Below are 25903 nucleotides of genomic sequence, written 5' to 3'. Positions count from 1 at the left end.
GGCTGCCTTGTGAAAAAAATCCTTTCTCTGCTGCAAACCTCGGTGTCTCAGTGTTTGGCTTGATGCATGCTGGGCAAACAAACTTGGTTCAGTAACAGCCAGTGAAACTACTTCGAAAGAAGCCATGGGTACTTTGAAGAATCGCGCCCTCATGCGGGCCCAGACTAAACCAGCTCAGGCCAAAAGCCACCCAGAACCTGCTGGTGCAGGGAGGCTGAACGACCAGCATTAGGTGTCTGGAAAGAAGACAAGGAAATATGTCTAGGAATCTGACCCACCCCCACTTCTGGGAATGACCCCTACACGTGGCTCTTCCCCTGAACACAACGACACTGTATTGGCAGAAGGCTGCAAAGGGCCCAGATGTCCACCCACAGAGGATCAGCTATGGAGTCCACACAACGAATATGATGCAACTTCAAGATAAACCATGAGATCTATGTGCCGAGGCCAAAGAGCTCCAAGATATACTGCCCTGTGAATAAGGTACGTTACAAAAATAGCTACGGTACACTACCTTTTATGTAATAAAGGGGAAAATGAAAAAGAAGTATTCCCATAAAGAAACTCTGAAAAGATACAAAAGCAACTAATGTCCCTGGTTACATGAGGGTGGAATGGAGAAGATGGACACAGGGCAGGTGAGGGGGGGTACTTCTTGACACTTTTCTTCTTACATTGTTTCATTTTTGAACCACATGTTACCTATTTAAAAAAATTTAACTTAACAAACAGACAACACATCTTCCCTATTCAAAGTGGCCCACCTTCTCTCTTTGAGGCTCCCTGAGCCCTTCACAGGTCACGTGCGCAAAAATGCTCGTGGACTCTCAGAGTCTGACTCACTCCCTGCCTTGCACCTGCTCCAACCACTAATGGGCAGAGCATCAGTGTTCCCACATGGACTGGTCTACATGGTAACTAATGGCTGTTAGGACACGGCCCCCGGAAGGCCTCCTAAACAGTCGCCAGCTTTTCCATTTACAGAAAAGGCCAGACAGAGACTGTCAGGGGCCAGTTCTTCCGCTGCTTCAGAAATGTTTGTACCCCAGGAATGTGGTGGCCCTGGCTGTGGGCCTCAGCCCCGTAAGGTCTGACCCTTTACCTTGGATTTGAGCAGCAAGTCCTCTTTGGTCACCTCCCCTATAGAGTCAAGATGAGGGCAAAGGTCCCTGGAGTCCCCCATGCTGGCCTGGGCTTACCTACAAGAAAACACAAGGAATCCTGGGTTAATGGCAGCCGCTGCTGGCCAGAGGCAGGGGAGGCTTGTGGTGAAGTGCACACTTTGGTCTGTAGTCCCAGCTCTGCCACATACCAGCTGGTGACCCAGGGAAGCTGCTTAACTTCTCTGAGCCTCACCCTCCTTGCCTGAGAACTGGGGAGGGAGATAACACCCACCCTGATGTGTTGCTCAGAGGACTCATGAAGATAATATACGTCAAATGCCTGGCACAGGGCTGGCACAGGGCTGGCGCAGGGCTGGCACAGGAAAGCAGGTGCTGGGATGATGATTCGGATTCAAGTGCTGGCTGTGATGATTAAAAGTGTCTTCCGGGGCTTCCCTGGTGGCGCAGTGGTTGAGAGTCCGCCTGCCGATGCAGGGGACGCGGGTTCGTGCCCCGGTCCGGGAAGATCCCACATGCCGCGGAGCGGCTGGGCCCGTGAGCCATGGCCGCCGAGCCTGCGCGTCTGGAGCCTGTGCTCCGCAGCGGGAGAGGCCACAACGGTGAGAGGCCCGCGTACCACACACACACACAAAAAAAGTGTCAACAGGAAAGATGCAAGGGTCCTGCCTACGCTGGGGAAGCTGCATGTCAAGGAATCTAAAACAGTGGTACTTTTATTAAAAGAGACCAGACCCATGACCGGGAGACTACTCTACCCAAGGGGGCAGCAGAGGGCTGGGTGGAGAGGCTGGATCTCAAAACCAAGTAGAAAGGCAAGAAGCAGATGTTGGCCTCAGTCTTCTCTAAGCAAGCAAGACCACTCTTCTCAAGAGCTTCTGAGAAGCCAGGTGCCCCACAGGCCACTTATCTCACTTCCTATGAGAAACCCCACTTAGACAAGAATCCTTCAACGTCACCATACTAGAGGAGGCAATCAGAGCAGCAGCTCCTAGAGAAAATGTTTCCTGAGAAGGAGCAAATCAGAGAGAAGGGCGGGCAAACCAACCCAGGAAGAGGCCTGAGAGATGTTCACTAAAGAGCCACGTGGCGGGGTATCTGGGTGACAGATTTCACAATAGCTCTGTTGTCTTTTTACAATGATACATGCTTATCACAAAAACAAAACTCAGATGATGTTTAAAAAAAAGTATAAAGTAAAATTGCTGATGATACTGTGGCAAACTTCCTTCCTGACACTCTTCTGTGTATAATTTCTCTCTTTTTTTAAATCAGAAGGAAAAAAGCTATTTCTGTTTTGAAAAACAAATGCTTCCTTTGAGGGAACTCCTTGGTGGTGATAGGTAGTTCTGTATTTTGACTGTGGTGGTAGTTACATGGCTCTACGTGTGTGTAAAACTGCTCAGAACTGAACACACACACACACACACACACACACACACACACAAATGGGTGCAGGTAAAACTGGTGAAATCTGAGTAAGCTCCCTGGGTTGTACCAGTCACTTTGCTGGTCATGACACTGTGTTACAGATACACCAGAGATGTGTGACCACTGGGGGACACTTGTGAAAGGTACATGGAACCTCCCAGCACATTCCTGGCAACTTACTGTGAATCTATAATTATTTCAAAAGAAAATGTTTAAAAAGAAATAACTAAGTAAGTGCTTCCACAACCCAATATTTTAGCAGAAATTGTACCCAGGAACCTGGCTTTTGATTCTAGCTCCAAACTATTACCAAGAAAGGTCCAACCAATCAAAGATGTAGGTGGAGCCAAAAGTGCTTTAATCAAAGGCAGAGGCTGTGCATCCACCAGGGGGAGGTGGACACGCCCAGGCACCCTTCTGTAAGCCCCCTCCTCACTCCAAATGGTCAGCCGGGGGTGAACTGGCCCAGACTCCCAGCCAGAACAGGAGTGACTGGGACTGATTAGGGGCCAGGACCCAGACTAAGTGCTTTCCGTGTATTCTTTCATTGAAAACTTCCCCCGGCAATCTTTGAGGCAGCTGTGTTTTGCCCCATTTTGTAGATGAGGAAACGGGACACTTCTGGTCTCAGGTCTTGCAAACAGGAGCACCAGGGCTAAGGCCGAAACCCAAGCTGGTCAGACTCCTAAGGCTCTCTCTTTGGAACTTACGGAAAATGTAAACATATGCAGATGCAGACGGAAGTGTGTTTCCAACACACCCCCATGTACCCATCACCTGGCTTCACAATTAATCCATGGCCAACCTTGCTTCATCTCAACCTCCCACTTCCTCTTTTTTTGCACCAAATCCCAGATATCACGTCATTTCATCCGTGTATGTTTTTCTATGAGACTTGAAAAAAGAAAAAGTAAAAACAAACAAACATAACCACAATTCCATTATTTCACCTAAAAAGAAAACTCCAAACTTCCTCCTTGATCTGTGCATAAGGGCTACACCTGAGTGGAGCAGGCTGTGGGCCTACCTTTGGGCAAAGCGACGGCCCCAGGAAGCTGCCAGCATCCGCATTCTCCGGTGACAGCCGACACTGCTGGGCTGCAGTGGGCCGGGGTGAGTGCAGGCCTCTGGCAGGGAACCTAGAGGGACAAACCAGCACACCTCATGTAGCCCCGTTACGTTAAAATCACTCTTAGCACCAACCAGGGGCTAAAAACAGCCCAGAATTCCTCCTGGGAGAGGAAAGTGAATTTCTGGACATTTGGGGTATCCACAGGCTGGACACACTCCCCAGTCCATCCACAGGGACAATAAAAACACACCACTGAAGGGACAGTTGAAGAAGGCTTGGGTGGAGCTGGCAAACAGGGCCAGCCCCTCCTGGGGGGTGTTGGACCCTTCACTAGTCACTGCTGGGCATTACCTTCGTGATCCCCGAGAGAGGGATCTGCAGGAGAGGGCCACGGGGCCTCTCCAACTATTGCTCCCCATGGACAGAAGGATCCGCCCCTTCCAGGAGTGCCACTAAGACCCTCAGATCATCCTTTGAGCCTCCCACTCAGAACCCCCGACCCTAGGCGATAGACACAATCAGGTTCGTCCGCATGTCACCAATGCTCCTTCTTCCTTGGTGGGCCACAGTTTCCTAGGTGTGGGCAGTTCACAGAGGGAGAGGCAGTTAGACGCTATCATTTAAAACGGTCACATGCCAATGACGGGGTTCAGGGTTCTAAATTCCAGTCCTCCTCCCTTGAACCCAGATTTTTAGTTTCTCGTTTCCACTGAGGCCAAGTACGCTGGGTTAGTGGCAGCCCCACATTATTTTAAGCTGCAGTGTGTGGGTTTTTTGAGCACCTTTGGCATGTGCCCCACCTCTCCAGCTGGATGGCTGAGCCAGGTTATGAGCTTGATGCCCAGTGCCGTGAACACTGCTCCAGACAAGGATGACAGTGACAGGCGCCCTCTTGACTCACACGTGCAATCAGACTACTTACGTTCCTGCAACTTCAGACAGAAAAAAAAGCCCTGTGGCTGACAACCCTCTGTGCACTCTCACTGCCCGTTTTACAGATGAAGAAACAGAACTGGAGCTAATGAGCTAGGAACTAGGCCACGGTCGATCCTGGGCTAGTACGTGGTGGGCGGAGACCTGATCAGGCCTGTCCAGTGCAGAGCCTTGCTCTAAGTCAGGGGTCAGCAACATTTTTCTGTAAGGGCCCAGGTAGTAAGTATTTAGGCTTTGCTGCCCACAGTGATCTTCATCACATATTCTTCTTTGTCTCTGTTTTGTTTTATAATCCATTAAAAATATATTTTAAAAAACTTCTTAGCTCGGGACTTCCCTGGTGGCGCAGTGGTTAAGAATCCTCCTGCCAGGGGTTTCCCTGGTGGCGCAGTGGTTGAGAGTCCGCCTGCCGATGCAGGGGACACGGGTTCGTGCCCCGGTCCGGGAAGATCCCACATGCTGTGGAGTGGCTGCGCCCGTGAGCGATGGCCGCTGAGCCTGCACGTCTGGAGCCTATGCTCCACGACGGGAGAGGCCACAACAGTGAGAGGCCCGCGTACTGCAAAAAAGAATCCTCCTGCCAGTGCAGGGGGCATGGGTTCAAGCCCTGGTCCGGGAAGATCCCACATGCCACGGAGCAACTAAGCCCGTGCGCCACAACTACTGAGACTGCACTCTAGAGCCCGTGAGCCACAACTACTGAGCCCACGTGCCACAACTACTTAAGCCCACACGCCTGGAGCCCATGCTCTGCAACAAGAGAAGCCACCGCATTGAGAAGCCCGCACATCGCAACAAAGAGTGGACCCCGCTCACCGCAACTAGAGAAAGCCTGCGTGCAGCAACTAAGACCCAATGCAGCCAAAAATAAATTAATTTAAAAAAAAAAAATCTTGGGCTTCCCTGGTGGCACAGTGGTTGAGAGTCTGCCTGCCGATGCAGGGGACACGGGTTCGTGCCCCGGTCCAGGAAGATCCCACATGCCACGGAGCGGCTGGGCCCGTGAGCCATGGCCGCTGAGCCTGCGCTCCGCAACGGGAGAGGCCACAACAGTGAGAGGCCCGCGTACCGCAAAAAAAAAAAAAAAAAAAAAAAAAAAAAAAAATTCTTAGCTCGAGGGCCTGACAAAACAATCCCAGCCTGCTGTCACAGTTAGCCAACCCCTGTTCTAAGTCACTGTGCACTAGGTCTCACCAAAAGCAAGCCCGATCACTGGCGTTCCACATTCCACCGCACACAAATGCCCACCAGTTTAAGTAAGGCAGAGAGCAAAGAACAGTCAAGAGGGTTGACTTGGCTCCAGATTTCCTCTAAGTCAGTCATCAGGGGTGTGTGCAAAGACAGAATGACAAAGACATCCACTGTAGCGCTGTTTATAATGGGGGGAAACCGGACATAATCCAAGTGAACAACAGGGAACTGGTTAAATAGTACCACAACCGTACACTGTTGCATTACGTTGCCATTGAAAATGACGATGAATGTTGAGTCTTCCTATCCATGGAATTAAATTAGATCTAAATAAATGGAGAGGTACACCACGTCCACGGACTAGCACACTTAATATGGTTAAGATGTCCGTTCTCCCCAAATTGATCTACAGATTCAATGTAATCTCAATCAAAATCCCAGCAGCCTTGTTTGTAGAAATTGCCGAGCTGATTCTAAAATTTATAAGGGGACTTCCCTGGTGGTGCAGTGGTTAAGAATCCTCCTGCCAATGCGGGGGACACAGGTTCAATCCCTGGTCCAGGAAGATCCCACATGCCACGAAGCAACTAAGCCCGTGCACCACAACTACTGAGCCTGTGCTCTAGAGCCCGCAAGCCACAGCTACTGAGCCCGTGTGCCACAACTACTGAAGCCCGTGTGCCCTAGAGCCCGTGTGCCGCCACTACTGAAGCCCCTGCACCCTAGGGTCCGCGTGCCACAACTACTGAAGCCCCTACGCCTAGAGCCTGTGCTCCACAGAAGCCACCGCAATGAGAAGCCCACACGTTGCAATGAAGAGTAGCCCCTGCTCGCCGCAACAAGAGAAAGCCCGTGCACAGCAATGAAGACCCAACACAGTCTAAATAAATAAATAAATAAATTTTTTCATTAAAAAAAATAAAATTTATAGGGAAAAACAAAAGACCTAGAATAGCCAAAACAATTTTTGAAAAGAACAAAGTTGGAAGATTTATACCACTTGACTTAAGACTTTCTATAAAGCTACAGTAATCAAGTCAGTGTGGCATGGGCTCAAACAAAGACATACAGCTCAAGGGAATAGAGTAGAGAGTCTAGACCCACACATTTGTTGTCAATTGATTTCCAACAAAGGTACTGATATAATTCATTATTATTATTATTTTTAATTTTGGCCGTGCCAAGTCTTAGTTGTGGCATGCAGACTTCCTAGCCGCGGCAATGCAGACTCTTAGTTGTGGTGTGTGGACTTCTTAGCTGCGGCATGCAGACTCTTAGTTGTGGCATGAGGGATGTAGTTCCCTGACCAGGGATAGAACCTGCTCCCCCTGCATTGGGAGCGTGGAGTCTTACCCACTAGACCACCAGGGAAATCCCAAGGTACTGATATAATTCAATGGGCAAAAGATGGTCTTTTCAACAAATGGTACTGGAACAATGATATCCATATGGTAAAAAAAATGAATTTTAACCCCTACCCTACATATCATATACAAAAATTATTTAGAAATGAATCACAGACTTTATGTAATTGGTGGTCAGTAGAGGGTTTAAAAGACATTCCCTTTCTTCTCATTTTTTTCCATGGTTCTCAAAGAGTTTGGTTGTTCGAAAGTACACTGTTGAGCTTTTCCAGTTTGATTTCTCATCTTCAAATTGATGACATTTTTCCTCCAATTCTTTGTGCAGTGCTTCCAAATTCTTTTTCATCTGCTCATGGCGCCGCTGGAGCTCAGCTTCAGAGTCCTTCAGCTTTCGAACTTTTTCTTTGGCCTTCATCTCCAACACCTGCTCCATCTCCAGCGTCATCTTAGCTACACGCTCCCTTCTTTCTTCTTCCATTTGTGCCAGGGGGCTCTTAGGAAGCTGCCTTTTGTTCTCGTTGTTATCAACTCCATCGTAAGTCACAGCTGCAGGTTTTCTGCTTCTGTAGTTCTCATAGCGCACGTTACCAATAACACCTTTCAAGTCCTGCATGTGTGTTCTTAGCAACATATTTCTTAGAATTGTCAAATCCCAATGTTCACCACTTTTAACTTCAGCAATACCCCAAGGATACCGCCTTCCTCTGACCCTTTTGCCATTAACCTTGATGACAGTATTTCTACCTTCCACAGCAAGAGGGACACGGTCCTCCATGTTTTTAACAAGTTTTTATTTTTCATCGTCATCTGTTTCTGGAAATTCACGTATTTTAATTTTATAGTTTTGGGTTTCTTTCATCACCTGTTTTCTGAACTGTTGGCACTTCTCTGGTGTGAGCTTTGGCAACAAGTGGGATAATACTCACTTTTTCATGCAAACACTTCATAAACTCGATATCCAGTGGCACTATGGATATCCATGGTATCCATGTCTTGAAGGAGCAACGAAGTGTAAACGACACTGCATCTTGTTGTCCAGCGTCTAACGTCTGTTCACTCGAGATTCTGCACTTAGGTGGTCCTCGCATGTGCTATCAATGCAGTCAGTAACAGGCTGTCTATGACCAACTGCATCGCCAAACCCCAGGACATCAACTATTGTGTTCTTTGAAGAAAACTTTGGATTGTTCCATCTATACGGTCTTTTTTATTCTATGGAAGGACCTGGATGCTCTGGAGAATACAAATCCGTGAGGAATAACGAGTTGGTTAATGTAGAACCCTAAGTGTGAATTCAACCGCTCTCTTCACTGATTGCTGTATACTTGATGTGGGAGATCTGCAAACCCCACGGAGCCCTCAAGGTCCGTCTGCTGAGCCACCACCGCAGCCCCGGACCTCACCCTGACCCTCCCGTTGACCAACAGCCCCTCCAGGACCAGCCTGGGCACGGAACAGCCCACCAGTTCTCCAGATCACAGACTTTAGACAAACAAATTACAGCTTTGAAACTTCTAGAGGAAAAAACAGAGAAAATCTTGGCGACTTTGAAGCTGGCGAAGGTCTCAGGGCACAAAAGGCATTAATCATAAAAGGAAACATTGATGAACCGGACTTTTTCAAAATTAAAACTTTTTCTTTTCAAAAGATGCTGTTAAGAAAATGAAAAGACAAGCTACAGGCTGGGAGAAAATGTTCACGAAACCTGTATCTGACAAATACCCAAAATATATAAAGAACTCTTACAACTCCCAAAAGGGTAAATGGTCTAATTTTGTTAAACGGACAAATGATTGAACAGATACTTCACCAAGTAAGAACGGCCAACGAGCCCATGAAAACACGCTCAACATCACCTGCCATCAGAGACATGCAAGTTAAAACCATGAGATAACATCTCACACACCCAAGAATATCTAAAACTAATAACATACGTTACCAGCTGTTGCTGAATTTGTAAAGGAATTCTCATATATTCTGATAGGAGTGTTAAGTGGTATAAAAACCTTTGGAAATACTTTAGCAGTTTCCTACAAAGTTAAGCTTATACTTATCATAGGATCCTGCAATTCCTCTCTTAGATATCGTCCCAGGAGAAATGAAAACATGCATCTACACAAAGACTTGTACACAGACACCCATAATAGCTTTACACATCATAGCCAAAAACTGGAAAGACCCTAAATGTCCAACGAACAGGGGACTGAAGCAAACTCTTGGTATTTTCATATCATAGAATAATACATGGCATTAGAAAGACCTACTGATACCCACAGCAACATGAATCAATTCCAGAAACATTAAGCTGAGGAAAAGAAGTCCAAGAAACAAAAAAGCACACATTATATGATTCTACTTTTATGAAATTTCAAAACAGACGAAACTAATCTGCAGTGATAGAAACTGGATCAGTAGTTGCCTGGGGCAGAAGGTAAGGCTACACTGCAAAGAGGCAAGAGAGAACTTTCTATGGTCTTGGAACGTTTTAGATGACATCATGCGAAATGAGATAAGCCGGACACTAAAGGACAAATACTGTACGATTCTACCTATATGAGGTCCCTAGAGGAGTCAGATCCATAGAGACAGACAGTAGCATGATGGCTGTCAGGGGTAGGGGGAATGGGGAGTTGATTTGTGGGTGCAGAGTTTCCGCTTGGGGAGACGGAAAAGTTCTGGAGATGGACGGTGGTGACGGTTGCCTAACATTGTGTAGCTGTACACTAAAAGATGATTAAGATGGTACATTTTATGTTATATGTATTCTACTGACGTTTTAAAACTACAATAAAATACAATAACTTTTAAATAAGTTGCATAAGAATACATATAGTATGACACCATTAAAACAAATCTGAAAAAGCTGGGACGGGGTATAATGAAGTAAACTGCTCAATGACCAGGAAAGACACTGGTCCCCACTGGTGCCCTGCCGTGCTGCTCAATGTAGCTCTCCCTCTCTCATCCTTCAGTTCTCGGTTTCACTGTCCCCTGACCAGGTCCCCTGGCCACCCTGATGAAGGCAGTCCCACCCTACTCCACTACTCTCTTTCGAGAAAGGCCCTCTGTCCATCCTGGCTCATACTTGGCATGCTCTATAATCATTTTGGTCATTTATCCTTTTTTTTTTTTTTTTGGCCACGCTGTACAGCAGGCAGGATCTTAGTTCCCTAACAGGGATCGAACCCGGGTCCCCTGCAGTGGAAGTGCAGAGTCCTAACCACTAGACTGCCGGGATTTTTTGTTTGTTTGTCTAATTCCTATCTTTCCTCAAGAATGTGAGTCCCCTAAGGGCAGGGATCTGTTTTATGCACTGTTGTATCCCAAATACCTAAAACAGCACCTGGAACACAGTAACTTCTCAGTAAATATTAGCTGAATGAATCGGAAGTCAAAAAGCTATACAGATGTAAACTATTATACATAGAATGGATAAATAAGGTCCTACTGTATAGCACAGAAAGGATATTCAATATCCTGTAATAAACCATAAAAGAAAAGGAAAAAAAAGTCAAAAAGTTATAAAGCGCTGTTATAGTAAAATTCCATTTTGGTAAAATAATTTTGTTTTTGCACCTACAGAAAGGGTGCCCTCCTCATCTCTGGGAGGATGGAGTCAAGTGATTTCTTTTCCTCCTTTTTTGCTTGTCTGCATTTTCTGCAACAAATTTGTGTTGCTTTTGTAACACAGACCCTAATTGGTTACTTTTAAGTATAATTTTTAAAGTTTCGAAAATAAGGGCTTCCCTGGTGGCGCAGTGGTTGAGAGTCTGCCTGCTGATGCAGGGGACACGGGTTCGTGCCCCGGTCGGGGAAGATCCCACATGCTGCGGAGCGGCTGGGCCCGTGAGCCATGGCCGCTGAGCCTGCGCGTCCTGAGCCTGTGCTCCACAACGGGAGAGGCCACAACAGTGAGAGGCCTGCGTACTGCAAAAAAAAAAAAAAAAAGTTTCGAAAATAAGAGGAGCACGTGTCCAGCCTCTTCGGTATGTGGGGTTGCCCCTCTTGCGTCTGTCCGTGCTTCTCTGCAGACTCCTGAGAGCACCCTGGGGAGGAGAACCTCATCCCTTGGAGCTCTCCAGGCCCAGAGAGTGTGAACGGGACACTTGAGGGCCATTTCAGAGAGGGGCAGCAGCACCTGAGTCGTCCCGGAAGCCCCAAGAACTGCCTCAGCCGCTACCTGGATGGCTTGAAAAGTACAACTCTTCACCTTGTGAGTCGTTCGGAAGAAGATTTGCTCTTAACACCTTTGTTTTTGCCTCATTAACTTCTGTGCTGGATTAAAAATTTTCATCTTCTCCTACCTATCCTGCAAAGAGAAAATGGCGTTTTTGTTTGGTTTTAATGAAATTAATATTCACCTCCATAGAAGCTGGAAAACACAGACAAACATAAACTGAAATAAAAATCACCTGTAATCCTTCTGTACAGAAAAAAATTTGGTTACTGCTTTGGTAAGTCTTATTCATATGTATGAATATATAAATTTTAAAACTAAACCAGACTATGACAGATATAGTTTGTATACAGATTTTTTTGGTTTATATTATATACATTTCCCACATCACTAGACTTCTTTTTAACAACTTCATTTCTAATGGCTGAATAACATTACACCACATACAATTTAAGCTCTACAATACCTTACTTAGCCATTCTCCTATTGTCGGACATTTAGGATATTTGTGTGTGTGTGTGTATGTGTTGTTATTAGATATATGGCAGTGAGGAATATTTTAGAATAGAAATCTTTGACTACATCTTTGACCACAGGAAAAATTACTGGGTCAAAATGTTTGTTTTGAAGGCACTAGATATATATTGACAAATTTTCCTCCAGAAAGATTATATAAATTTATCTGCCTCCCAACAGTGTATGAGCAACATAGAAAGTTTAAGGTTTACTAACATTAGTTAAAAAGTTAATGGTTAAAAATCATTTTATACAAATAGACCCACAAACATAGAAAACAAACTTGTGGTTACCAAAGGGGAAATTAGGAGGCTGGGATTAACATACACACCCTACTATATAAAATAGATAACCAACAAGGACCTACTGTATAGCACAGGGAACTATACTCAATATTTTGTAGTAACCTATAAAGGAAAAGAATCTGAAAAAATACATATATATATATATAAACACACCTATATATATACACCTATATATACCTACATACACACATATATATACCTATGCACACCTATATATGTATGTATGTATAACTGAATCACTGTGCTATACACCTGAAACTAACATGACATTGTAAATCAACTATACTTCAAGTTTTAAAAAATCAGTTTACACACAGGGAAATGTCGAGTGGTAGGGACCTGAAACATCTGAAGTGCATGAGTCTGCAAGGATCATACTTTACTGATCCCAGCCATCTAAAATTTTTCATTTTGTTTTATCTTGGTCCCCAACCAACACTGATCTCCTTAGGGTGATGGGAAAGAAGCCAGGCCCGGGCCCTGCCCTCATGGGGCACAGAGTTCCCTGTTTCAACACCAGGGCACCTGTGTGCAGCCACAAAGGATGCTATAATTACTAACGGGAGCCACCTTCCACTGCGCTCTTACTACATGTCAGTTGCTCCACACCCATCATCCCCGGAGTTGTCTGTAGTCACACAAGGCAATTATGGAGACGGCTAGCCCTGAGTTCGGCTCCTTGCTCTTGTCACTTGCAAGCTGTGTATCTTTAGCTAAATCACCCAACCCTCAGTTTCCTCAACCAGGAAAATGGGGACAAAGACAGCAACTAGGGTAACTGAGAGGATGAAGTGGGGCAATGCATGGGATTTTTTTTTTTTTTTTTTTTTTTGCGGTACGAGGGCATCTCACTGTTGTGGCCTCTCCCGTTGCAGAGCACAGGCTCCAGACGCACAGGCTCCGGACGCGCAGGCTCAGCGGCCATGGCTCACGGGCCCAGCCGCCCCGCGGCATGTGGGATCCTCCCGGACCAGGGCACGAACCCGTGTCCCCCGCATCGGCAGGCGAACCCCCAACCACTGCGCCACCAGGGAAGCCCCACGGGAAGGATTTAATGACTTCTGATCACTTGGACTTGCAGGGAGGTCAGAGTTTGTATTTATCTGCACAGCAACAAAGTTCAAAAAATGCTTAGTACTATAAATTGTGTTACTGGCCATGTTTTATAGATCTGGAAACTGAGATTGGTAGGAACATAAGTCGCATGTCCTGCATCAGCTTTTCACTCAGGGCTCCATTGCCCAGGACAGGGCAGGCCAAGCAGCCCAGCCGAGAAATGTATAATGTCCACCAAGCATGACACACAGCAGGTGGCTAACGCAGTTCTGGCTCTCCGTGACACTTTTAAAGATCCAAGCTCACCTCCTAGTGCTTTTGACATGAAAGTAAAGCCCTGAAAAGAGACCCAAGGGAATGGTGCAAATCCTTAAATAGGGCTCCTGTCCCAAGGCGGCCAGCACCTCTGCTTCTAGGCAAATCAATTCCCTTTCTCAACACAGGCTGAGAAACTGTTCCAGAGAAAAGGCACTAAAAAGACTTGACAAAATTGGATCCTGGATCAACGGGGGAAAAGGACGTTAGTGGAACAACTGACACATTTGAATATGGACTACATATTAGATAACAGTATTTGTTATGGACCCAGTTGAGTCCCCCCCACCAATTCATATGTTGAAGTCCTAACCTCCAGTACCGCAGAATGTAATCTTATTGGGAGATAAGGTCTTTAAAGAGGTAATTAAGTTCAGTGAGGTCTTTAGGGTGGGCCTTAATCCAACCTGTCTTTAAAGAGGTAATTAAGTTCAGTGAGGTCTTTAGGGTGGGCCTTAATCCAACCTGACTGGTGTCCTTATAAGAGGAGGAAATTTGGATACACAAGGAGGCACCAAGGATGCACCCAGAGAAAAGACCATGTGAGGACACAGCAAGGAGGTCACTGTCTACCAAGTCAAGGAGAGGCCTCAGAAGAAACCAAATCTGCTGACATCTTTATCTTGGACCTCCAGCCTCCAGAACTGTGAGAAAATAAATTTCTGTTGTTTAAGCCACCCAGTCTGTGGACTTTGGCAGCCCTGGGAAACTGATATAGTATTATATCAATGTTAAAGCTTCTGAAGATGAAAAACATTTTCTGGTTATGTATTACAGTGTCCTTGTTCTTAGATAATTCCTCCTGAAATATTTAGGGGCAAAGGGTCATGATATCTGCAACTTACTCTTAAATAGATCGGCAATAATGATTCTGGTGATAATGAGTGTATAAATATACAGACAGTAAAACAGGGCAAACATAATAATCGGTGAATACAGGTGAAGGGTATAAATGGGATTTCATTTTATTATTCTTTTCGCTTTTCTATAAGTTTGATGTTTTTCAAAACAGACACTTTTGAAAGAGTCCCTTTAATTCACTTAAGGTGGGAGCAGGGAGGGGTCTTTCGGAAAAGGTAACCCTAACTCAACAGCAGAAGCTCGAGTGCCTACTCTGAGCTAGGCACGATGCCCGGCACTTCACTACACACTCTTGGGTAAGGACCGCTGTTTCTCATCTTATGGAGGAAGAACGGAGGCTCCGAGATGGGAAGCCACTTGCCTGAGACCACAGAGCAAGGAAGCGGTGCAGTGGGAAGTGAGCCAGGTGGGGTCCGCCTTCACAGCCCTTCCCACCCTTCCCTCTGTGCAAATAAATGGAGTGCACACAGCAGGTGTTTAATAAAGACTGAAAGGGAAAGATACCTGTGCTGCTGAGAGGCCTGGATGCGGGAATGGGCCCTCTTGAGAGCCGCGGCTCTGCTGTGCTGTTGGAAATCACCGCCTCACAGCCTGCGCCCGAGATGCCAGCCAGAGGGGTTGCGCCTCCACTACAGCGACCCCGGGGCACCTCTCCCTCCTGACCCACCAGACCCACCTCGTCTCTCGGGGACGAGAAAGCAGGAAGAAAGGAGGCAGGCCGGTAGGTCTGGCACTGAGCCCACCGGTTGCAGGCCCCGGATGAGACTTCCAAGATGCTTCATCCTGAATAGGGGCAGGCACGTTCCCCCTCCCCGGGGCCTGCTCGGAGTGACGGGGAAAGTAACCCACCTCAACCCCGTGCAGGAGCGCAGGCAGTGAGGCAGCACATCTGGGCCTGGCAGAGCTGTTGCGACCAGGCCTCAGGTGACCATTACTCATCACTTTCCTAGGGGTTCTGGCTACATCCTCCTGCCACCTAAGAGCCCAGCTCCTCAGGATGCGAAGGTGACGCTACCAACCCCGCCCCCAACACAAGGACCCCACCTGCCCTGATCCCCACCACACTGGCCACCCCACACCCCTCCATGCTGCCCTCCGCCCCACAGAACACGTACCTCTTCCCTCCCTCGTGCCTTCTCTCCATTCTACTTCCAAGCAACCCCATTTTCCCCAAATCCCAGATACATCCCTTCCTTTAACCAGTCTTAATTCACTGAGTCAACCATCTTTCCGACTCTCAAAGCAGGACCCTCAAACCTCCTTCCCTGCCAAGCCCTGCCTGCCGCCGCCCGGAGTGGGCCGGTGTGCTGGAACAGGTACTACTAGACCTCACTAAATCCTCACAACCACTCCGGAGGTCGGGCAACATTGAGAACTAAATCCATCTCCACCTCCATCACTAAAGGAGGAAAGACGGAGGCTCAGAGAGGCGAACTGACTGGCAGGGGGCCACACAGCTACCGAGTAGCTGAGCCAGGATTCACACCCAGGACGGCCTGCCCCAAAGTCAGTGCTCTGAACTGTCGGCTCTACCAGCTCCCAAATAGCCCTGGCCCGACTGGAGTGGGGATGACCTTTACATCCTTGAACCTACACCCCCACACCCCCAGAGTAGCTTCCCCTGGCCTCCCTCACGAGTACCTCTTCTGAGTCATTCTTCACATAGCACTTTTCTGCTCAACTTAAATTCCTTAAGTTTAGGATAACATCTCTTCATGGCCCGAAACCTGGTACTGCACTCTGTTCCGGGATCCAAAAGAGTCTGTTAATGGGGTTTGTGGCTGCCCCACGCTGGCAGTCCCTGGGGCTTAACAGGCGGGAGGCAGTGACTGGCCACGGTCACTGGGAAGCTGCAAACCCTGGAGTAGGTCTAAGCAGAAACTCAGACTAGGACCCCTAAAACCACCAAGCAGGAAAGGATCAGAGAGGTTCATGCCAAGGTCACACAGCCAGTAAACGGCACAGCAGGGACTCTGGTGGGGAAACTGGCTCAGAGAAGGGAAGTTTCCTGGCCAGACTCACACAGCAAGCGTGCAGAACTGGGACTTGAACCCAGGGCCTAGAATTCAGTCCGCTGCTTTGTCATGTTACCCACCAAACCTCAAACCAGAACACCAACTGAAATTAGCAAGTCAACCCTCCCTCCCACCCCTGATTCCCTTGTCTTGCTCTATTTTTTTTCTATTTCCATGGCATCACCTTCTAACATACTTACATACTTATCATGTTATCAGAATATAAAGTCCACTAGTTCAGGGGTCTTTAGTCTCTTTTGCTCCCTGACATGCTTCAAGCACCTAAAACAGTGCCTGCTCCATATACTGAAAGCTCAGTAAATAGCCGCTGAGTAAGTAAACCCGTCTAACAAACATTCACTGAATACGTGCTATGGCCAGGCTGTGAACTGCAATCATTTTGCTGGATCCCAAAGACATGGATGCTCACTGACACAAGCCCACGTTTCACCTGGCTCCACAAAGGAGCCGGCACACTAACCCAAACTCAAGCCAAACCTGGACATTTCCTTCGGGAACCAAGCTCTCAAACCAAACGAAGACATGGTCTATCTCTGAACTGAAGAGAACCCAGGTTTCCCACAGGCTCCCTCTGAGAAGCAGTTTCATCCCATCCCCAAAAAGGCCCAGCAAAGCTCAGAGGATCTGCAGCCCCTCAGTCCAGCCACACGCTGCCAGATTCACAGCTGCCGCTTTACAGCATTACTTTTGCTAAACAAGTCTCAATTAGATCTGCCACAGCCCAGGAGGTTATCAGTGGGCACTCTGGTCTTGGCCAGCGGGGACAGTGCATCTGTACCAGATGGTCCTCCCTGGGATGTCAGATGAGGGGGATCCAGAAATGTCCTTGGCCTTGTGGCCCTCTCCTTAGTGCTGTCCAGTACCCCCGGTGGGAGCACGGCTGCAAGGGCAAAATTGGAGCCAACTCTGGGAGCGTGAGAGCTGCAGACGTCGACTCCCTGGGTTCCTGCAGCAATTCCCAAGGAGCCTCTCCTTCAGCCACCACGGACAAGGTGCCCAGTGATTCCATGTGCCTCTGGGTTTGGCTGAACCAGGCTGCAGAGGGCAAGACTTGGAGGCTTTTAAACTATGGCTTTTTATCAAAGCCAAAAGGCTGTTCCAACAAGTCCTGAGTCTACTATTTGTCTCAGTCCAAGGAAGAGAACAAAACAACCTCCAAGGAGACTGTTCCAGAGAAAAGTAAGGCATTCCAGAAATGCTGCCCTGCTTCAGAACGGTCTTCCGGAACAGGGAACCTGCAGTAAACATTTACTGAACTCTTATGTGCACAAGGTGCAGCAGAGGTAGGCCTGTGACTGATTCCTGCTCCACCTTCCAGCTGTGCTACCTGAGGCACATACTGCCTCTCTGAGCCTTGGTGTCTTCGTTTGCAAAATGAAAAACAGTAACTGAATCTACTTCCTAGGATTGCTGGGTGAGTTCAATGAAATAATCCTGAGTCCAGTGCCTGCCACATAAGAAGCGCTTAATAAGAGGTAGTTCTTGTAAAGGAAAGGACAGGCAGTATATTGAGAAAAGAAAAACTAATAAGGGCTTTCTAGACGTCCCGTAAGCCATTATTTATGCATTTAGGTATATCCTAAGCGTTTGTTGATGCCTGTTTTTTCAAACAAACTTAATCCTCACAGCATCCTCGGGTAGAAGGGGCGGAGGCCGGAGAGACAGTCCTCGTGACAAAGGACGAAAACAAGGCCCCCAGAAGGTCCCGGGAAGCGGCCAGCAAGCACCCTCTACCCTCAAACCCTCCCGGGTGGGTTCAAAATACCAGAGGCGACTCTCCTCGGGGAGAAGTGGCTGGAAGTGATCATTAGCGGGGCGGTCGGGACTGGGACTTTAATTCATCATCGCCAAGAAGTGGTGATCTTTTGTCCCTAAAGAAAAAAGTGCCCGTCAGGGCCCAGACCCCGGGGAAATACAAGTCAGCGCTCCGAGACGCCACACACGTGCTTTAAACGCTGGGTCAGGCCCAGGCAGAAATAAAAGAGATAGCGGCTCCCGTTCCGGAGAAGCAACGAGCCCCTGGAGGCTCGAAGTGGGCTGCTGGGGCCCGAGAGGATCTCCTGGGCGCCGGCTGGAGGAGGGGACAGGGCGGTGGCGGCCAGGGTGTGGGGGGGGTCCCAGGCTCAGCTCACCTGGCCGCGGCGTTCTGCGTACCAGGCAGGGCCAGGCCCCGCCGGCCCGTAGCTGGACTGGGCTCGCCCCTTCTCGGAGAGACCCGGCCCCCTGAAGCAGCTGGCTGCTGCCCGGAACTCACCTGCCGTAGCAACCGCGCCACCTCCGCCTGTCAGTCAAGCGCGCCTTCCGCGGCTCGGCGCAGCGCAGGGTCATGAGGCCCGGCCGGCCGCGCCCCGCCTCCTCCCCCTCGGCTGCCCAATCGGGAGAGGCCGACGCCAGGGGTAGGGGCGTGGTCAGATGAACGGTGTGGGCCGAGGGCGGGGCCTGAGGGCTTGGGGCCGGACCGAGCCGGGCCGGGCCGGGTCGGGTAGGAGCCGGCGCTCTGATCTCACTGCTGAGCGCCGGAAGTATCCTAGATCTCAGCGCAGGGGCTCGGCGGCCAGACCGCGGGGCTGGCGCGACTATGCCGGTCACCGGGAAGACTTTCCGCCAGCGCAGGGCCGACTCGGAGTCGGAGGAAGATGAGCAGGACTCAGAGGAAGTTCGGTGCGTTTGGGGCGGGCTTCCACGGGGCAGGAAGAGAGAGGCAGCCTAGGGGGACTCACCACCGGCCAGGTACCTTGTTGACAACGTTGCTAATTATGAGCCGGGTTGTTATCCCCTTCTGTGAAGAAATTGAGGCCCCTAGGGATGAGACCGCCGCCCCAAGGTCTCATGGTTGGGAGAGGTGCCCCTGCGCAGAACCGCATGCGCAGCGGTTCTGACTCCCGTTGGTGGGTCCAGACGCAGAGTCACCCTCTGGACCACTGCGGGCAGGCAGCGAGGCAGGGATGTCCCTCGAAGCTGCCTTTTGACTCTGAGTTCCGTGGAGGGTCTCTCAGCCTGTGCATTGCCTTTTTTTTTTTTAGATTAAAACTGGAAGAGACCCGAGAGGTGCAGAACTTGAGGAAGAGGCCCAACGGGGTGAGGTGGGTACTGCGTGGGAGAGAGGACCCGGAGGAGGAGGGCATGACCGACACACCACCTACCCCGACTCCCCCATCCCCACCCGGTCGCTGTCACAAATATCTCCTGAGACATAGCCCCTTCCCTTGACACACTTGACACCTTGTACTGCCTGGGGGGGGGGGGTCCAAGCGTTTTTTGCGGTACGTGGGCCTTTCACTGCTGTGGCCTCTCCCGTTGCGGAGCACAGGCTCCGGACGTGCAGGCTCAGCGGCCATGGCTCACGGGCCCAGCCGCTCTGCGGCATGTGGGATCCTCCCAGGCCGGGGCACGAACCCGCGTCCCCTGCATCGGCAGGCGGACTCTCAACCACTGCGCCACCAGGGAAGCCCAGCCTTGTGATCTTGAAGTTTGCTCCAGAGGTACAGAAACAGGTCATTGATCAGTGTTTTTATTGTCAAATGCACACTGTGATTAACTGTGAAATGCACACTGATTGTTAAGAGTTTGGGAAAATTTAGAAAAGTATAATCATGAAAATAAACAGTACCATAATTCTCCCATACAGAGGTGATCAGTGTTAACATTTAATGTTCTTTTCCTGTCTGTTTTCTCTCTTTTTTGTAAAGACAATGAGCAGCTTTACTTTTATTCTGTTGTTCTTCGGTAGTCCCCTCTTATCCACGGGGGCTATGTTCTGAGACCCCCAGTGGATACCTGAAGACTGGGTAGTACTGAACCTTATGTAGATTATTTTTTCCTATACTGATGGGTGGGTAGTGTATACGGTGTGGACACTCAGGGCAAAGGGATGATTCACCTCCTCTGTGGGACGGGGCAGGATGGCAGAGATTCATCACACCATTCAGAACAGCTGGTAATTTAAAACTTACGAATTTTTTATTTCTGGAATTTTCCATTTAATATTTTTGGACCGCAGATAACTGACACTGTGGAAAGTGAAACCACAGATAAAGGGGGACTACTGTACTTTCAACTTATGATATTGTGGGCGTTCAACCACATTGTGGGTAATTTTTCCGAAAACCTTTTTGATATCTGCATAATATTCTATCAGATGTACATATCATAATTTAACTTAGCCCTTATTTTGGGACCTGTAGATCATTTTTTAAAATTTCACCATCAAATAAGGCTGCAATAGTATTTTTCTGCATTTGTCTTTAGCTTCATTTTCCCTGAAGGCATAATCTTAGAAATGAGATTTCTAAGCCAAGATAATGCTAAATGACTTTGCAGGAAAATGTACCACTGACGTCACCACTACCCCCACCTCCAGCATCTAGAGTGTTTCTTGGACCCTGTTATTCTTGTAGGCTTTTCCAGCCAGCTTCAGTGTTCACCCCGCAAATCTCACCCTTGCCCTAATGTTGCAACCTAAAGACTTCCTAAATGTTTCTCCTTATCTCTGAATTGTGCCCTTTCTCTCTCTCTCTCCCCCACTTTTTGGCTTTTCTCAGTGCTGTAGCCCTGCTGGTGGGAGAGAAGGTACAAGAAGAGACCACTCTAGTGGTGAGTTGTGGGGTCCTCCCTGGGCAGTGGGAAGATGTGGCTGCTCTTCAGTGGATGATTGTGTTTTCTTAAAAGAAAACAAGAAAAAAATCCACTGCAAGTTATATAAATGCTTCTTCTCGGCTGTGTTTGCTCTCTGCAGGATGATCCCTTTCAGATGAAGACAGGTGGGATGGTAGACATGAAGAAACTAAAGGAAAGGGGCAAAGATAAGTAAGTGCAAAACTGGCTGAGAGGCAAATTCACCGCAGCCCCTGCCTGGGTCTGTGTTGCCCCAGGGAGCTGGGTCCTGCCACAGCTTTAATGAGACATCTTGGAGTACCCTTTGTGCTTTGTAAACGGTATGTTGTTTAAAAACAAAGAAAACAAAAACTCTTCAAAAGTTAACTTAGGGTGATGTGGGTAGGCACCTCTTGTAAAGGTGCATTGTATATTAACTTTTTTTTTTTTTTTTTTATCCTTGGTTGCGTTGGGTCTTCGCTGCTGCGCGTGGGCTTTCTGTAGTTGCGGCGAGCGGGGGCCACTCCTCGTTGCGGTGCGCAAGCTTCTCATTGCAGTGGCCTCTCCCGTTGCAGAGCACAGGCTCCAGGCGCATGGGCTTCAGTAGTTGTGGCGCACGGGCTCAGTAGTTGTGGCTCGCGGGCTCTAGAGCGCAGGCTCAGCAGCTGTGGCGCACGGGCTTAGTTGCTCTGCGGTACGTGGGACCCTCCTGGACCAGGCCTCGAACCCATGTCCCCTGCACTGGCAGGCGGACTCCCAACCACTGCGCCACCTCGGAAGCCGCTATATATTGTCTCTCAAACCCATGTGGAAGTTGTTTTTCTTTTTTGAGGAAAACATAGAAACAATTACAAAAATAATACAAACAATACAAAAGTGAAATATAAACGAATCTACTCATTCCCCCGAGATATCTCCAGAGGCCGTCAGGGTGCTTGCATATATTCCTAGAGTTCCTTCTGTTTGCGTATCATATATATGTGTATATTTCTTGGCCATAAGCAGGACGTTGTGCATTTCGTTGCCTACTTGTTTTATTCATGTGACATCACACTCGGCCTCACTTAGCTGTGACCCTAAGGCCCTGCTTCACTGTTCTCTCTCTCTCTTTAGGATCAGTGAAGAGGAAGACCTCCATCTGGGGACGTCATTTTCTGCAGAAACCAACCGAAGGGACGAGGACGCTGACATGTAGGTGTCAGTCTGTTCATCACTAAGAGACTGGGGGAGGGCTCCAGCCAGACAGAGTCCAAGATATTTTGTCACGGATGACATTTCTAGACTTATCCAAAGGCAGCAAATTGGCCCCTCTCGCGCCCCTGCCTCCCCTTTCCCCACCGCCTGAGGCTTGAGAACTTTGAAAAACTCAAAAAATTCTTTAAAAGTGTGGTTCTTGGAATCTTAGATTCCTTGACTAGTAGTGTTCCATCCTCCCAAAATTGCAGGGCTAAACAATGGACTTGCCTATTTTTCATTCTGCCAACAAGGCTGTTAAACAAACTACCATCTACCATTATCTTTTTGTCTTCAAAGAACCTTACACACGGTGTGGTAGGACAGAATCTCATAATATATGTTGGTGCTTTAAGTTGAAAATTTTTAGCTTGACTTAAAAACTCAAGTTATTTTTATTTTTCTCCTTCTCCATGGAACGATGGCAACTTCATCATCAACCATCACGGCTCCGTGAGCCAGTGTTGGGGACCACTCACTTAAAAGACACCAGTTGTGAGCTTTCCTGCCCCTTTTTGAGGCCTTTGGGTATCTCATTTCAGGATGAAGTACATTGAGACGGAGCTGAAGAAGCGGAAAGGGATCGTGGAACACGAGGAACAGAAAGTTAAGCCAAAGAATGCAGAGGACTGCCTTTACGAACTGCCGGAAAACATCCGGGTTTCCTCAGCAAAGAAGACTGAGGAGATGCTGTCCAACCAGATGCTGAGCGGCATCCCGGAGGTGGACCTCGGCATCGAGTGCGTTTCAGACCCACGGTCGTGCCTCTCTCCCGCCCCTAGGCAGAAAAGACGAGCTCTCTGCTTTCCAGTTAAAAGTTAAGGGACTGTTTCTTAACCTGTCTCCTTGGAAACCCACAGATACAAACTGTCTTCTGTGGCAGGCTGACGTGGTTGTTGCCAGGAGTTTCTCTGAAGGGTTGGTCAGAAGTAGTTAAAGAGACAAGGGACTCTGACTGCCGAAAACAAGAATGTTTTTATTTAGTCTTTGTTCACAGCCCTTCAGCCCTTCTCTTCAGGTCCGTGTATTCTGCTGCTTTATTCTAGCAGGAGCAATGATAAAGGCTCCCGCACCCCGTGATCCTTCTTCCATTTTTACTACAAAGCATCTGCTCCAAAAGCGGATTTTTATGGAGGAAATACAGTGGTCATAATCGTTTTCGGGTGCGGTAGAAAGTTGGGAGACTTCTGGGTTCTCGCTTCCTTTTTGGCCTTACTAGCTTTGAGCCTTAGTCAGTTCACCTGACCTCCAGCTCAATTTCCTCTTGATCAGAAGAGAGGAACTCCTGCATCTCCGATGCTGGGAGAGCTCCGTGACAGTCTGGCCGCAGGGGAGTTGGTAAATTGTAGAGAGCTGTGCCCCAAGAAAGATGACGTCCTTATGCAGTGGGGGGGGGGGGGGGGCGGCTGCCAGCCCCTTTAGTCAGTTCCACCTGAGGCCCAGAGGTGTGATGATCTCACTGTGGTGTGGCTCCTTTCTCCCCATAGTGCTAAAATAAAAAATATCATTTCCACGGAGGATGCCAAGGCCCGTCTGCTGGCAGAGCAGCAGAACAAGAAGAAAGACAGTGAGACATCCTTTGTGCCCACCAACATGGCTGTGAATTACGTGCAGCACAACCGATGTAAGTGTCGCGTCTCTGGGGAAGCAGCTCCAGCCCACGCCATTGGGTTGAGGTCCCTGGGTTCCCAAAGTCTGTCTGACCCGTCCCCTGGTCTCTTTTGGTCCAGTTTATCACGAGGAGCTCAATGCTCCCATACGGAGAAACAAAGAAGAGCCCAAAGCCCGACCGTTGAGAGTGGGCGACACAGAGAAGCCGGAGCCTGAGCGTAAGTACAGCAGAGGCCTCGGGCTGCCTGGCGTGACCGTTGCCCAGGGCCCGTGGAGGTGGGGAGGGACTCGGCAGGGGCGGCGCTTGAGCTTTGGGGTCAGGGCATCTGGGTTCTAGTCTATTTTCTGTGCCATGGTCATGTGCCTTCCCCTTTCCAAGCCTCAGTTTCTTTACCTCTAAGATGGGGATAGTAATAAAACTTACCACTTGGGGTTGCTCTAAGGATTCACTGGGCTGTCAAATATAACAGAGACTCAAAAAATTAGAAAATTTCAATAAGCAAAAGTAAATTAAAAGTTAATCATAATTTCACCACCCGAAGACGGCCCCTGTTAACATTTTTATATATTGTTATCCCTCAGTATCCGTGGGGGACTGGTTCCCGGACCCGCTGCAGACACCAAAATCTGTGGATGCTCAAGTCCCACAGTCAGCCCTCCGTATCCATGGATGCGGAGCCCAGGGATACCAAGGGCTGACTGTGTATAACCTTGCCCACTTTTAAAAAATATACATACGCTGTATACATACTTAATAGGATCTCACAGCTTTTTAGTGTGCTCTGCCTGTCTCTCCGTGACAGTAAATACATTTTCCCCTTCAATGGCCGTATCACGTTCTGCTGTGTAGACAGATGTCCTATAGTCTAACCATTTCCCTCTGGCGGGACACTTAGGTTGTTTCCCAGTTTTCCCTATTTAATGATGATCATTCTTGCCTATGTCATGTCCTTAAGCTGCCTTGTGAGAACTCACCAGATGATCCTAATTTGTTCTCCCGCCAGCAACATCCAGCAGTGCCCCTTTCCCACGTGCTCACCAGCACCAGACGGTGTCATCTTTCTCATCAACAATGGGATGATTCTAAGGAAATGCTAAATTTGCTGAGGCTTCTGAAAATCCAGCCTGTTGCTCTGTTTCTTCCTTCCTACTTGAGAAATTATTTTCTGTAACACCTTAGCTGTGTAGTCTTTGATTCCCAAAGAGCTTCCTCTTATTAATACCTAGGAAGCAGGGACTTTGGAGGCACCAAAGGGTTCACCTCAGCCTACCTTCACTTCCTGAGTGACCTTGAGCAAATCAGCTAACCTCTCTGAGCAGAGATGGTAACATGCCCCTGCTAGGATTGCTGGGTGGGTGAAAGGAAGTCTTGTCTAAAAAGATTTAGTGCCACGCCTGGTACGTTGTCAAGCTCTCAATGAAGCGTAGCTACTGCTCTTCACCTGGTCTAACACTGAAGTCAGCATATATTGGTCGGCACCTGACTCCACCATGTTTATTGCTATTCACCCCAAAACAGGTACTTACTGAGGCCCTACTATGTTCCTGTTCACTAGAGTAGGCACTGGGGCTCCTGTAGGGAGTGAGACAGGCATGGTCGTCCTTGCCTACGTGGAGCTACGCCTGTTGTTGGCTTCCAGCATGGCAAACAGCTTTTCCTCTTTTCCTTCTCAGGGTCCCCTCCCAACCGCAAGCGTCCTGCCAACGAGAAGGCCACAGATGACTACCACTACGAGAAGTTCAAGAAGATGAACAGGCGGTACTGAGGGAGGCTAAAGGGGAGAGGTGCAAAGTGGGGTATAAACAGTGTCGTTCACTCCCTTTATTCCCCCTGATAAAAGGCTTCCTGGACAGAAGCCTGCTCATTGGCTAGCAGACAGTTCCCAAAACAGACTCTATCCGTCCTGCTGCTTACCTGCTGGATTTTTCAGGCACTGAATTTGTAACCTTTTGAAACAATGTGTAGTTTTCCTATTTGGGGACAAACTCTATTCTTGAGAGCATTATTAAATCTCGTTTGTAAATATGTTGACTCTCTCCTAATATTTGCCCTGGGTCAGGAGGAAACAGTTGTGTGTTTCAGGG

The 25903-nt window shown here is 48.4% G+C and overlaps 2 protein-coding genes and 1 pseudogene across 6 annotated transcripts in view; 1 reads left to right on the top strand and 2 right to left on the bottom strand.

The window, feature by feature from the left end:
* The window catches only part of USP20 (ubiquitin specific peptidase 20), a 64944-nt gene extending 46184 nt beyond the window's left edge, over nucleotides 1-18760 (bottom strand). For 3 of the 5 annotated variants that reach the window (XR_016393662.1, XM_022578473.3, XM_022578474.3), the window contains exons 1-3: nucleotides 18636-18760; nucleotides 3583-3694; nucleotides 1106-1202 (exon numbers count right to left, since the gene is read on the bottom strand). Coding sequence is in view for 4 of the 5 variants with exons in the window: in XM_022578473.3 (XP_022434181.2) it covers nucleotides 1106-1186 (81 nt within the window). In the remaining variant the exon portion in view is untranslated. The other 2 variants (XM_089913853.1, XM_089913854.1) reach the window with 2 other exon arrangements.
* LOC111176954 (septin-7 pseudogene) lies at nucleotides 3702-15127 on the bottom strand (annotated as a pseudogene).
* Nucleotides 18761-18879: 119 nt separating the features above from the next.
* On the top strand, nucleotides 18880-25842 carry C6H9orf78 (chromosome 6 C9orf78 homolog). The gene is made up of 9 exons (XM_022578476.3): nucleotides 18880-19042; nucleotides 19405-19464; nucleotides 20923-20974; nucleotides 21117-21187; nucleotides 22088-22165; nucleotides 22750-22947; nucleotides 23695-23831; nucleotides 23938-24036; nucleotides 25493-25842. Exons 1-9 carry the CDS (start codon nucleotides 18960-18962, stop codon nucleotides 25582-25584), a joined length of 870 nt encoding a protein of 289 aa, XP_022434184.1. The 5' UTR covers nucleotides 18880-18959; the 3' UTR covers nucleotides 25585-25842.
* Nucleotides 25843-25903: the final 61 nt, after the last annotated feature.

This window comes from Delphinapterus leucas, chromosome 6 (genome assembly GCF_059928025.1).
Source record: "Delphinapterus leucas isolate spDelLeu-1000000601 "Yukka" chromosome 6, BTC_Dleu_Yukka2, whole genome shotgun sequence".
In the NCBI taxonomy this organism is placed as follows: Eukaryota; Metazoa; Chordata; class Mammalia; order Artiodactyla; family Monodontidae; genus Delphinapterus; species Delphinapterus leucas.
Note: the sequence above shows the minus strand (reverse complement) of the source record. Positions and strands in the feature narration are given on the sequence as shown.